Source organism: Coregonus lavaretus (genome assembly GCF_964263955.1).
Source record: "Coregonus lavaretus genome assembly, contig: HAP1_SCAFFOLD_1122, whole genome shotgun sequence".
In the NCBI taxonomy this organism is placed as follows: domain Eukaryota; kingdom Metazoa; phylum Chordata; class Actinopteri; order Salmoniformes; family Salmonidae; genus Coregonus; species Coregonus lavaretus.
In genome coordinates, this window is record NW_028160143.1 from 114799 (window position 1) to 128447 (window position 13649).

At 43.3% G+C, this 13649-nt stretch overlaps 1 protein-coding gene across 1 annotated transcript; it reads left to right on the plus strand.

The window, feature by feature from the left end:
- Positions 1 to 560: 560 nt before the first annotated feature.
- On the plus strand, positions 561 to 13287 carry LOC311122085 (E3 ubiquitin-protein ligase AMFR-like). Its single transcript, XM_084196497.1, has 14 exons — positions 561 to 693; positions 1319 to 1706; positions 1815 to 1907; positions 2242 to 2406; positions 3721 to 3873; positions 4613 to 4653; positions 5519 to 5651; positions 7208 to 7341; positions 9153 to 9263; positions 9487 to 9689; positions 9898 to 10004; positions 10264 to 10398; positions 10594 to 10784; positions 11313 to 13287. Exons 2-14 carry the CDS (start codon positions 1419 to 1421, stop codon positions 11461 to 11463), a joined length of 1905 nt encoding a protein of 634 aa, XP_084052623.1. The 5' UTR covers positions 561 to 693; positions 1319 to 1418; the 3' UTR covers positions 11464 to 13287.
- The last annotated feature ends 362 nt before the right edge of the window (positions 13288 to 13649 follow it).

Sequence of the window (13649 nt, forward strand, 5' to 3'; positions counted from 1 at the left end):
TAACATTACTTTTGGATGACTTTTCCCTTAAAAGGCATTAGCATAAAGATAAGGTGGAACAAACTTAAACTTGCACCTTTTTTCAATGTTGAATTGAAAGTCATTGAGAAAACAGAAAGATATCATAATTTATTTTTTGCAAACATTCTTTCTGAATTAAAATGTAATCCAAGAAGCAATCATCTCCTTTTTCAAAAGTATCTGTAATCTTATTGCAATATTTTTTGCTGGTAAAGTAAGTGATTACAGGTAATTGTTTTTAATAATTAGATTACATGTAATTGATTACGTGTAATCAGTTACTCCTCAACCCTGATTTTACTGGACAACATTGCACTTGACACACTTTTATTTTGAAAGTTGTTGTGAAGACGCTCAGAATTTCATGTCCTGGGTCTCTTGCATAGATTGTATATCTCCAGCCAGAGAGAAATAAACAAGATGTCGTCAACATATGCCGCGTTCATACACTAGACGGGACAAGGAAACGTCCTAACTGGTTGTAGTTGTACACGTGCCGCGGTCAACGAACTAGCAAGTCGGACATTTCCGAGTTTTCTAGTTCCGACCAGTATGTGAATGCAGCATTAACCACGGATCGGGGAATTTCAACGTAGTCTACTGTCAACCTCTACAAGAGGATATTGGATGTTGGACATTAAGTTAGCTAGTTAATGTCAAATTGATCAATTTGTAAGTTGAGTGAAATGTCTTTGCTCAAATATTAACCAGACTGGTTTGGTTTATTTCATAATCTCCAGCTAGCTAACTAGCTAGTTGCTAATGCTAGCTAGTTAGCAACCTCTCTGCCGAGGACGGAAACGTCAAATAGATTCTGGAACAGGTAGCTAGCTAAATTAGTTAACTAATTAGCTAGAGAGTTTGGACTTTTTAACTAGACAGTCAGCAAGCTAAAGTGCTAGTTTATAAGCAATGTCAGGTCCTTTATTTGAGTTTGTTTTATTTGATATATATAACATTGGGTAGCTAGCTAGCTGTCTAAACTTGTAGCGAACAGCTAGCTTCCATGCTAACATTAGCCTAGCACGCACTAGCGAGCTGGACCAAAATGGGCGTTGTTTTGGTAGCGGTAGTTAGTTAGTTAGTTAGCTAGCTAATAACAATTTGAACTTAGCCAGCAAGTTTAGCTGCTCAGCTAGCCCTCCACAACTGTCTCTGGCCAGTGAAACAACACTATAAACTAGAACTAGACAGAGAGGGCTTATTGCTCAGGCTTACTACCGTTACACTAGCTAGCTAGTTCCATTCATTACCATTACCTACAGTAGCCTAACTGATTTGTTTTCTTTCCCTGCAGGTTGTTGACAGAGCAAAGGTGTGGTGGAAATCAGTGTCAAGCCTATTAGGCCTAACTTCACAAGTCTTGTTTGTGAGAGACCTCCAACATTAACATTCCAATGCCTCTGCTATTCCTGGAGAGGTTTCCCTGGCCAAGTCTGCAGACCTACACAGCGCTGAGTGTGGCTCTGCTGGCTGGAAGCATCTTCAGCGCTTACACTACTGTGACAGAACAGGGGTTCGGGGTTCCAGACATGGACGAGCCTCCCCCACCTGCCCCCTTAGAAGGAGATAATAGAGGTGGCCAAGGCCTAGAACATGTGACTAGTGATGATGTTGTGGGTGCAGATACAGAATTGGCAACCACTGTTATGTGGTACCTGGTCACTGACAGTCTCTTTGTATGGGTAAGTCTTATTCAAGATAGGCTCAACTCAGCCAAGCAGACAATATTGTTGTTACGTTACTTAGTTGTCACTTGGTTGCTAAGTGGTCTACTCTTCTCTACTCCTCAGGTGTTGGTGAATACAGCATGCTGTTCTCTGATGTTAATTGCTAAGATGATCCAGTGCATGGTTTTTGGGCCCCTCAGAGTCAGTGAGAAGCAGGTGAGTCTTGGAGTTGTGGTGGTAACCTAATAACTGGTATTTGATAAGCCTTGTGTGTGCTCACATGTCAACGTGGTACTTGCATGTTTTCTCAAGCGTCTGCTTTTTGGCATGTCGCCTTATTGAAGGTTAGGCATCTGACTGTGTGTCTATAAACTATAGTACAAATGTCCTCCACAAATAGTCTGGAAAACAAGATCTTAGCATTGAAATCCACACTGGTGGTTTGAGTCTATTAGTGTACTCTGACCACTCCATCCATGTTCTAATGTATTGACCTCTCCTCTCTCCACCCCTCTCCCTTACCATCTCCTCTCTACTCCACTCCCCTCAGCACCTGAAGGACAAGTTCTGGAACTTCATCTTTTATAAGTTCATCTTTATCTTCGGGGTGCTGAACGTTCAGACGGTGGAGGAGGTGGTCATGTGGTGTCTGTGGTTCTCTGCCCTGGTCTTCCTCCACCTCATGGTCCAGCTGTGCAAGGACCGCTTTGAATACGTACGTCTCATCAACCTCTAACAGTACATTTTAGTCACTTAGTAGACGCACTTATCCAGAGCGACTTACATTAGTGCATTCATCTTAAGATAGCTAGGAGAGACAACAACGTATCACAATCGTAGCAAGTACATTTTCCCTCAACAAACCTCTATTTCTGTTGATAATAATAGTACATTTTATGGTAACACTTTACTGTAGGTGTCCTTATGAATGCATTCATAAAGCCTTTATAACAGCTATATAACACATCATTTGTCATAAGTAGTTTTAAATAGTTATGAGTAACGACATGATATGTTATAAAAGTAGTTATAATGGGTAACAACTGCTATTACACAGTCTGCATGACAACTTATTACAGTACTGAATAAAAAACTGAAATACACTGAAATGATAAAATGTAGATGGGCCCACCCACTGTACTATAGGGAGAGTGACCTTGTTGACTTGTTTACACTGTAAACATATATACCTCTGTTAGATGTCAGTGATATGAAGCTGTTGGCTATACATTCAGTCACAGTGACTGCCATAGACCGGGTTTCTTTCAGGTCCAGACCAGACCTATTAATAAGCTAGTTCTTGCTGTATGTATGTAGGCCAGGGTCTTAGGTTTAGCTAATGTTTCAGTCACTTCATAGACTCAAACTACAGAGTGGGGGACTACAGATGAAAATGAGCTGTCTGGCTAAATCTGGTGTAATGGGATGTTGTACATGGTCCCTGACAAATAAATGTAATAATACAAAAAAAAGTATTAACATTTAGGCCTATTAGATAGTGTGCTGTAGCTATATGAGAGGAAAACAGAACATCACACCACATTGCATTGTGAAGAATGACACCTCTCTGTCTGCAATCAATGGTTGTTAGGTTTTCCCCTTATCATATCAACTGACATAATACCTGTTGGAATGCTGTACTTTGTTGCTAAAAGTTGGATCAGAGCCTGTTAGCTTTTCATTGCATAACAAGCCTGGATGTGCGTCACTGTACCTGTGTCAGTATTCTTGTGTGTCACTAGACTGGTTTTTTGAGCATGTGTTAGTAGGACAGTATGGGGCTGCAGTGACACTGCCCAGATAAAGCTTACCTCTTGACCAAAAAACATGCTCAACTGGAAAGTCTATTGAAAGAGTAGCCATGAAGTCTGCAACCTCCCCTAAATTGTCATTGTGTGTGTTGGTCGCTCTTTGTGTGAAAGTACAAGTTATATGTAGGTGTGCATGTCCGTCTACATCTGTGTGTGTTTGTCTTAGTAATCTCTCTTTCTGTACAGTAGGTTAATGTGTACCTGTTCCCCCCCTGCAGCTGTCCTTCTCCCCCACTACTTCTATGAACAGCCATGTACGTGTCCTGGGTCTACTGGTATCCCTGCTGCTGGGCTGCTGTGGTCTGGCTGTGGTCTGTGGCCTGCTGGGCGCTACCCATGGCATGCACACCCTCTCCTTCATGGCTGCTGAGGTGAGGACCAAGCCCTAAAGAGCTCGCCAGCTTGTAGTTCTAAAAAACGTAAATGAGTAACCTCTGGTTCGTTCGGCCGTTCCTATGGGGAAAGAATCGGGTTTTGGAATAGAAAAAAAAAGAGGCGAAAAATAAGGTCTGAGGTTAACACAGACTTAGGAGATGTTATACGTTTTGTTCTATGAGACAGTATCAGTCCGTTAAACATGACCTTTATGAATTATGAAGCCTTTATGTGCTTTTCTGATGACATAAATGCTTAAAAATTCACAAAAAGTGAAGTTAGCTGATGAAGATTATCTCATAGAACAAAACGTATAAGATCTCCATACCTGTGTTTACCACAGACCTTATTTCTGGCGTTGATCCAAAAACCCTACAAAAACTCAATTCATTTCCCAATAGGCTTTGTCCAATGAACCATGGCGGAGTTAGTGCCTACAAAAAGACCCCATTACTATTGCTCTATATTGGGGGGAAGGTATTTCTATAGGCACGCCCATTGGTGTAGACTAGAGCAGGACTGGCTAAACCTCCTGGGGAGTTGGGACTACCATCCTGCAGGAGTTTGTTCCAGCTGTTGTTTTATTGTAAGTTACAGTAACAAGGCGGTTTACTCAGTCACAAATTAGTAATACATAATTGTCATCAGTTCCTTTCTTGTGGGAAACAGTTCTAAAATCAAGGTATTGTATAAAATACTTATGTATAATTCATATCTCTTTCTCTTGTCTTTCAGTGTCTGCTGGTCACTGTGCGGACTGGACATGTCATCATGAGGTAAGGTCCTTTCTTTCAGAATGCAGACCCTCTTGCACACCACCACAGCAACACAGATGACATAGCAGATCTAGAATGAACCAGTTCTATTATTAGCGTGCTGTTAGATGTGTTACCATGAGCACCCGTTGAAAGACTGCTTTGTACTACAGAGGGTGATCAGGATGACTTACAGGCAGCTGTATTTATTGGAGTGGTTCATTAATTAGTTAGGTTAAACCCTGTAAACAGTAGCCAGGTGTATGAGTTGTTGCTTTGCTTTGTGTTGTGTGGATACCCATAGCATTAAGTGCCTATCAGAGTCCAAAACTTGTACGTGTATGCATAGCAGTGTACTTTTCGAATTCTCAACGCAGGTCAGTCAATTTCTCCAACTGTCAACACATTGAAATGAATAGAAGGACGTGTGCGCAGAGCTGCGTTGGTTGGGAATTTTGGGGAGGTGCACGTTCGGGCTGGCCCAGTGAGAGTTAAGCTAAGTGATGATCTACAACGACTGATTAGCGCAAGCAAAAATAAGTTAGTCTGGCCTTAATGGCTATATACTCTTATCTCCATCTGGCACAGTCAGAAGAGGACTGGCCACCCCTCAGAGCCTGGTTCCTCTTAAGGTTTCTTCCTAGGTTCCTGCCTTTCTAGGGAGTTTTTCCAAGCCACTGTGCTTCTATATCGGCATTGATTGCTCTTTGGGGTTTTAGGCTGGGTTTCTGTATTAGCACTTAGTGACAACTGCTGATGTAAAAAGGGCTTTATAAATACATTTGATTTGTAGTGTGTACAATTCAAAAGCATAAGTGCAAAAATGTCAAAATAAAAAGGCATTATTGTGACTTGGGCAGGTTTCTGACTGTCTGTTTCTCTGCAGGTACACCATCCACCTGTGGGATCTGAAGCACCCAGGCACCTGGGAGAGTAAGGGCTCCTACGTCTACTACACTGACTTCATCATGGAGCTGTCTATGTTGTCCCTGGACCTTATGCACCACATCCACATGCTGGTGAGTAACAGAGCTGGGAGCACTACGGGCTGGTGTTAGTAATGGAACTAACTGCACTACCGAGAGGCCCACAAGATGGCTGACTGAACTAGCCTGAATTTAAAACAAGGGCTCTATCTCAATTTGTCTTTCTGCGATTCCTTGCATTCCATCTCCTCTACTCCTCAACTATATTGGAGGAGAAGGTCCATGGTCTCTCCTCTCAGATGATGAGAGTAATCAAGGAAAGATTAATTGAGATAGAGCCACAGTATTCAGTTAGATGAGTTGAGTATGATCTTAGAGCTGTGTTTAACATTGGACACCCCTGTCTCCCCTCAGCTCTTTAGTAATATCTTAGAGCTGTGTTTAACGTTGGACACCCCTGTCTCCCCTCAGCTCTTTAGTAATATCTTAGAGCTGTGTTTAACGTTGGACTCCCCTGTCTCCCCTCAGCTCTTTAGTAATATCTTAGAGCTGTGTTTAACGTTGGACTCCCCTGTCTCCCCTCAGCTCTTTAGTAATATCTTAGAGCTGTGTTTGACTCCCCTGTCTCCCCTCAGCTCTTTAGTAATATCTTAGAGCTGTGTTTAACGTTGGACTCCCCTGTCTCCCCTCAGCTCTTTGGTAATATCTTAGAGCTGTGTTTAACATTTGACTCCCCTGTCTCCCCTCAGCTCTTTAGTAATATCTTAGAGCTGTTTTAATGTTTGACTCCCCTGTCTCCCCTCAGCTCTTTAGTAATATCTTAGAGCTGTGTTTAACATTGGACACCCCTGTCTCCCCTCAGCTCTTTAGTAATATCTTAGAGCTGTGTTTAACGTTGGACACCCCTGTCTCCCCTCAGCTCTTTAGTAATATCTTAGAGCTGTGTTTAACGTTGGACTCCCCTGTCTCCCCTCAGCTCTTTAGTAATATCTTAGAGCTGTGTTTAACGTTGGACTCCCCTGTCTCCCCTCAGCTCTTTAGTAATATCTTAGAGCTGTGTTTGACTCCCCTGTCTCCCCTCAGCTCTTTAGTAATATCTTAGAGCTGTGTTTAACGTTGGACTCCCCTGTCTCCCCTCAGCTCTTTGGTAATATCTTAGAGCTGTGTTTAACATTTGACTCCCCTGTCTCCCCTCAGCTCTTTAGTAATATCTTAGAGCTGTTTTAATGTTTGACTCCCCTGTCTCCCCTCAGCTCTTTAGTAATATCTTAGAGCTGTGTTTAACGTTGGACTCCCCTGTCTCCCCTCAGCTCTTTAGTAATATCTTAGAGCTGTTTTAACGTTTGACTCCCGTCTCCCCTCAGCTCTTTAGTAATATCTTAGAGCTGTGTTTAACGTTGGACTCCCCTGTCTCCCCTCAGCTCTTTAGTAATATCTTAGAGCTGTGTTTAACGTTGGACTCCCCTGTCTCCCCTCAGCTCTTTAGTAATATCTTAGAGCTGTGTTTAACGTTGGACTCCCCTGTCTCCCCTCAGCTCTTTGGTAATATCTTAGAGCTGTGTTTAACGTTGGACTCCCCTGTCTCCCCTCAGCTCTTTAGTAATATCTTAGAGCTGTGTTTAACGTTGGACTCCCCTGTCTCCCCTCAGCTCTTTGGTAATATCTGGCTGTCCATGGCCAGTCTGGTGATCTTCATGCAGCTGAGGTATCTGTTCCATGAGGTGCAGCGCCGCGTCCGACGCCACAAGAACTACCTCCGTGTCATCAACAACATGGAGGCCAGGTCTGTCTACTGATCAGCCCACTGACAGCTCTCACTGTCCTGTATATAATACAGCTCTTATTAGATGATGGGTGGTGTTCTTTCACGCTTAGCTGTGACTCTGTGTATGAAGCTGTTGTTGTTTGAATCTAGTCTCTCTGCTTTCATATGACGGGCTATCTAGCTATTAGCTATTTACAGTTGAAGTCGGAAGTTTACATACACTTAGGTTGGAGTCATTAAAACTCGTTTTTCAACCACTCCACACATTTCTTGTTAACAAACTATAGTTTTGGGCAAGTCGGTTAGGACATCTACTTTGTGCATGACACAAGGCATTTTTCCAACAATTGTTTACAGACAGATTATTTCACTTATAATTCACTGTAGCACAATTCCAGTGGGTCAGAAGTTTACATACACTAAGTTGACTGTGCCTTTAAACAGCTTGGAAAATTCCAGAAAATGATGTCATGGCTAATTTACATCATTTGAGTCAATTGGAGGTGTACCTGTGGATGTATTTCAAGGCCTACCTTCAAACTCAGTGCCTCTTTTCTTGACATCATGGGAAAATCAAAAGAAATCAGCCAAAACTTCAGAAAAAGAATTGTAGACCTCCACAAGTCTGGTTCATCCTTGGGAGCAATTTCCAAACGCCTGAAGGTACCATGTTCATTTGTACAAACAATAGTACGCAAGTATAAACACCATGGGACCATGCAGCCATCATACCGCTCAGAAAGGAGACGCGTTCTGTCTCCTAGAGATGAACGTGCAAATCCACCCCAGAACAACAGCAAAGGACCTTGTGAAGATGCTGGAGGAAACTGGTACAAAAGTATCTATATCCACAGTAAAACGAGTCCTATATTGACATAACCTGAAAGGCCGCTCAGCAAGGAAGAAGCCACTGCTCCAAAACCGCCATAAAAAAGTCAGACTACAGTTTGCAACTGCACATGGGGACAAAGATCGTACTTTTTGGAGAAATGTCCTCTGGTCTGATGAAACAAAAATAGAACTGTTTGGCCATAATGACCATCGTTATGTTTGGAGGAAAAAGGGGGATGCTTGCAAGCCGAAGAACACCATCCCAACCGTGAAGCACAGGGGTGGCAGCATCATGCTGTGGGGTTGCTTTGCTGCAGGAGGTACTGGTGCACTTCACAAAATAGATGGCATCATGAGGAAGGAAAATTATGTGGATATATTGAAGCAACATCTCAAGACATCAGTCAGGAAGTTAAAGCTTGGTCGCAAATGGGTCTTCCAAATGGACAATGACCCCAAGCATACTTCCAAAGTTGTGGCAAAATGGCTTAAGGACAACAAAGTCAAGGTATTGTAGTGGCCATCACAAAGCCCTGACCTCAATTCTATAGAACATTTGTGGGCAGAACTGAAAAAGCGGGTGCGAGCAAGGAGGCCTACAAACCTGACTCAGTTACACCATCTCTGTCAGGAGTAATGGGCCAAAATTCACCCAACCTATTGTGGGAAGCTTGTGGAAGGCTACCCGAAAAGTTTGACCCAAGTTAAACAATTTAAAGGCAATGCTACCAAATACTAATTGAGTGTATGTAAACTTCTGACCCACTGGGAATGTGATGAAAGAAATAAAAGCTGAAATAAATAATTCTCTCTACTATTATTCTGACATTTCACATTCTAAGACAGGGAATTTTTACTAGGATTAAATGTCAGGAATTGTGAAAACTGATTTTAAATGTATTTGGCTAAGGTGTATGTAAACTTCCGACTTCAACTGTAGCTATTCATGAGACTAGTAAAGAGGTTGATCTAGATTTCTTATGCTCTGTACCTCTCAGGTTTGCAGTGGCCACAGCAGAGGAGCTGGTAGCCAACAACGATGACTGTGCCATCTGCTGGGACACCATGCAGACAGCACGCAAACTGCCCTGCGGACACCTCTTCCACAAGTAAGAGACTGACCCAGCCAACTATGGCACCTCTAAAAACCCAGGAGTCATTATTTCCTCACACTTGATTGAATGTGGCATTATGTGGGTGATGTTTTGAATGACACTAAGCGACTGCTTGAGTTTCTCTGGGCTCATAATATGCTTGTGTGTCTGTGTTGTCTGTATCTGTGTTTGCTGCATATCTGTGTACATTAACATTCCTGTTTGTTCTATTCCTCAGTTCCTGCCTGCGGTCGTGGCTGGAGCAGGACACGTCGTGTCCAACATGCAGGATGTCCCTGAACATCAGTGGTGATGGGGGCCCGGCCAGGGGCCAGCAGCAGGGGGCTGGCCTCCCACTGGAGAACAACCTGGGCCCCGGAGGCCCCGCTGCAGACGCCAGACCACACCTCAACCAGCACAATCACTTCTTCCACTTTGATGGTAAGGCCCATACAGACTTGTTTTTACAACACAGGTGCTCCCACTGAATGGACTACTCTATTGAGTATGGTTGATGATGATGATGAAGTGTATATGAGTTCTGGCATACAACTTGCTGATAGTCACATAGACAGACATCACAATATTAGAAACATTACATGTAGTGCACATTTCAGGTAGAGATAATTGTGGTGATGTCTCCTCCCAGGCTCCCGCATCGCCAGCTGGCTGCCTAGTTTCTCAGTAGAGGTGATGCACACCACTAACATCCTGGCTATCGCTCAGCAGGCCAACAACTCTCAGCTCAACACCATGGTGAGTCACAGCCTTACTCTAATCCCCTCCCGAGACACCAGGGGATTCTCCTTTCAGCATGCTTTTTAGTCCTGGACTAGGTTTAATGTGTCCGCCAAAACAGTTTCCAGGGGGTCTCGCAGGCATCATCTGAGCTTTGAATATTGTTTTTACACCTGCCCTTCATCAACAGCTTTGTTTTCAATGTATTAATTGCAGCAATATGACTTGTATAGAATGTAGGTGGCTGCTGGGTAACGTAGTGTTCTACTCCCCACAGGCCCATCAGATCCAGGAGATGTTTCCTCAAGTTCCCTACCACTTGGTGCTGCAGGACCTGCAGTTGACCCGCTCTGTAGAGGTCACCACCGACAACATCCTGGAGGGACGCATCGTGGTGCCCTTCCCTGCTCTGGTAGGTCCTCCAGTTCAGTTCATTGGGTATTTTGGCCATGGTGGTCCACATAGAGATCCCAGAAGGCCTACACTTTCTCCTTGTGTGTGATTGTACTGCCTCATTCTTAAGGTTAGGTAGAAAAATAGAGGGCATGAGTTCAGGTTCTGGTCAAATGTGATTAAAGATGTCTCTGACTTGCCTCTCCCCCTCGAGGCGGCTGAGCGTTCCCCCCTGCAGGTGAACCCAGGCCCAGAGGAGGGGGCAGGAGCCAGTGGGGGGGTGGAGACGGCCCCCAGCGAGCTGAACAACCTGGAGGTCAGAGGGAGCCGCTTCTCCAAGTCTGCAGAGGAGAGACAAAAGATGTTGCTGCAGAGGAAGGATGAGCTGCTACAACAGGCACGCAGGTACTGTACTGTCACCACTGGCAATACTAGACCAGTCTGTCAAATTACATGGGTGTATTCAGTGAGGGGAAACCTTCACAGCTTTGCAGATAGAAATATAGCTAACCCTATTCAACTTGGCAGACAATCATATCTTTCTACACAATCCATTTTCTATCTGAATGTTTTGCAACATGACCGGGCATCCTGACCAGGCCTCAGCTGACAATCTTTTCAAAATAAGAGTCTTATTAGATAAGAGCAAACACTTGTTGCTATCTTGGTGGTTGTTTTCTTGTCTGTTAGGTCAGGGTTCAGTCTCTGGCCCTGTAACTGAGTAACTACAGTAGCAGAATATATCTATTGTAACTAAATGACTGTGAGATCACGGTCATGTTCATAATGACACATCATAGCAAAAGTTTAGCAAAATGAATGTTTCTTATTAGACTGGTTCTGACAGTTTCTCCCTGCTACACTCTGTTTCTGAGCATTTTCTTCCGTTTCGTGTCTACTGAACACAACCCATATCAATTCATTTCCCCACAGGAGATACTTGAGAAAGAGCCCAGAGGATGAGGAGGACCTGCCCACTCTGGAGGAAGACGCCCCTGTCTCAGACCTGACCATGTTGAGACGCAGGACCATGGCAGCAGCTGCAGAGAGACGCATGCAGAGCCAACCAGACCCTGCTCCCTGAGTCTATACTGGACTGTAAACTCCCACCTGGACAGTCTCGCCTCAAACCCACATCTAATACCCTTGGAGTGTCCACCAAACTCCCCACGTCCCACCTAAGAGGCACAGCCACCTCCACCGAAAGAGCTAGTACCCCTCTCTACGTTATATGATCAATGGAATTACCCAAATAAAAACATGACATTACAAAGTGTTACAAGAAGCATGGGCTTTGGCTGCACATGGCACAGGGGCTCTGCTCTTTTAGGCTGCCTTAGTGAGATATGAGAGCTGTTGGGCCTTGGGAATGGTACCAGCCTCCTCTGAACTTACACCAGAGGCTTAATTGGACATAGATCAGCAGTGTTTTAAAGGAGTGGTGGGTGTCTGTCTGTCTGTCAAGAGTTTCTGAAGTGCACCGTAGAACGCCACCTCGCACACCTGTCATCACATAGCCGTAGCCCCAGCTTCATTAGACTTACCTGTCATTCTCTTTACTGGCCATGATGGGGAAGGAAAGAACATGGTCTCAGAGGATGCAGCTGAGGTTAGTTAGGGTTTGTTAAGGTGCTATCGCTACATACAGCTCATAGTATAATGAAGTAGTTAATATTTGTGTTGTAATGGGCTGAGATTGCTATTAAGATCATGGGTTGGGTTTAGAACCTACTGATGTGTTGTTTTATAACAATGGAGTGAAAACTGTGAATTAAGAGGAGGTTTAATGGATTCAAATATTGTGAAGCTTTTTTATTTTCTTTTAATCTTGCCTTTCAGTAAGAGAATGTCACTTTAGTATTGCAGCCTCTTCGAAATATGAATGTACTTTATCCACATAATGCTGCAGAGAGAGAGAGAGGAGAAGAGTTTAACTTCTGGCCGTTGTGGAGACTTGGTTGTTAATAATGTGTTAAATGTTACATATCCACCCAAGAAAGAGCACTATCTGGATAGGAAGACGGAATAGTTTTGTGTTCCAGGATCCAGACAGACAGTTAAACTCTCACCAGTACTGAGTTATAGAAGAGAGCTGACCTCTAGGTCAACCAGGGGTTTCTATCTGCAGTCTGTATACCTCTAAAACTTCCCAAAACATACCTACACTGTATTAAACATCCATTGATAGAGGTACAGAGGAGTTGGGACGACGGTTGAGGTTTGAATACTGATGAACTAATCTGATCCAGATTCAGGAGTTGGTTGTTCACTCACTCACACTCCATTCCTACACTCCATGTACTGGTAGGTTCATTCTTGCAGATGATATGTAGGCCTACGTGTTGGATTCTTGCAGACGATATGTAGGCCTAAGTGTTGGATGTCTGATAAAACTAAAGGCTTTTGAAAGTTGATTGGTAGTGAATCACAATGGAGTGCTTTAGTTTGTACTTTTATCCCAAAGAACATTGATCCCATGAACTTCCACATGTCTTTCTTTGAGATGTGCATCTTTTTTTGCGTTTGGTTGATGCAAAAGATTTCTCTCTTTCAGCTTGTTTCATCTGTGGGATTGTAAGAAGTTTCTACTAACTATATTTGTGTTTCAGAGATGCACCTTTTGTCAAAAACGAAATACACTAGTCCGTTTTCATTGATTCAAGCTATTGATCAACTCATATTTTCATATCCATGTCATATTTTTATATTCATAAGGGGTTATTTTTGTAACCATTATGTATTTGACCTAATCAAAAACATTAATTAATATTTTGGACTGAGCTTTCCTCATATTTTGTGCCTAAATCAAGAATAGTTCTATGGATTGATTGTGTACATAATGTAGTTTTTGTAAGAACTGCTCTAGTAACATGAAAACATTATAAATAATAAACAGAGCTTCTCTACAGCCTTTTAACAAACTCTAGCTTTTCTTTGCCTCAATAAAATAAACATATTGTAGTGCAGTATAATGGTATAGGCTATAGACCAGTGGTTCCATACCTTTTCTGGGTACTGTACCGCCAACTGAATTTTGTTCTGCCCCGAGTACTGCTGAAGTACCCCCCTCATGTGCATTTTAATGAGTCTTCTCAAGTACCCCCTGTGGATAGGCCAAGTACCCCTAGGGGTCCTAATACCCCAGATTGGGAACCACTGCTATAGACAATGAGTAATCTCTCTCTAGACAGATGGGTTGCCTCCCACAATGTTACCACTGAGGGAGTTTGATTAAGCTGAACCGCAGTGCACCGGGCTATGCAGTGAGGG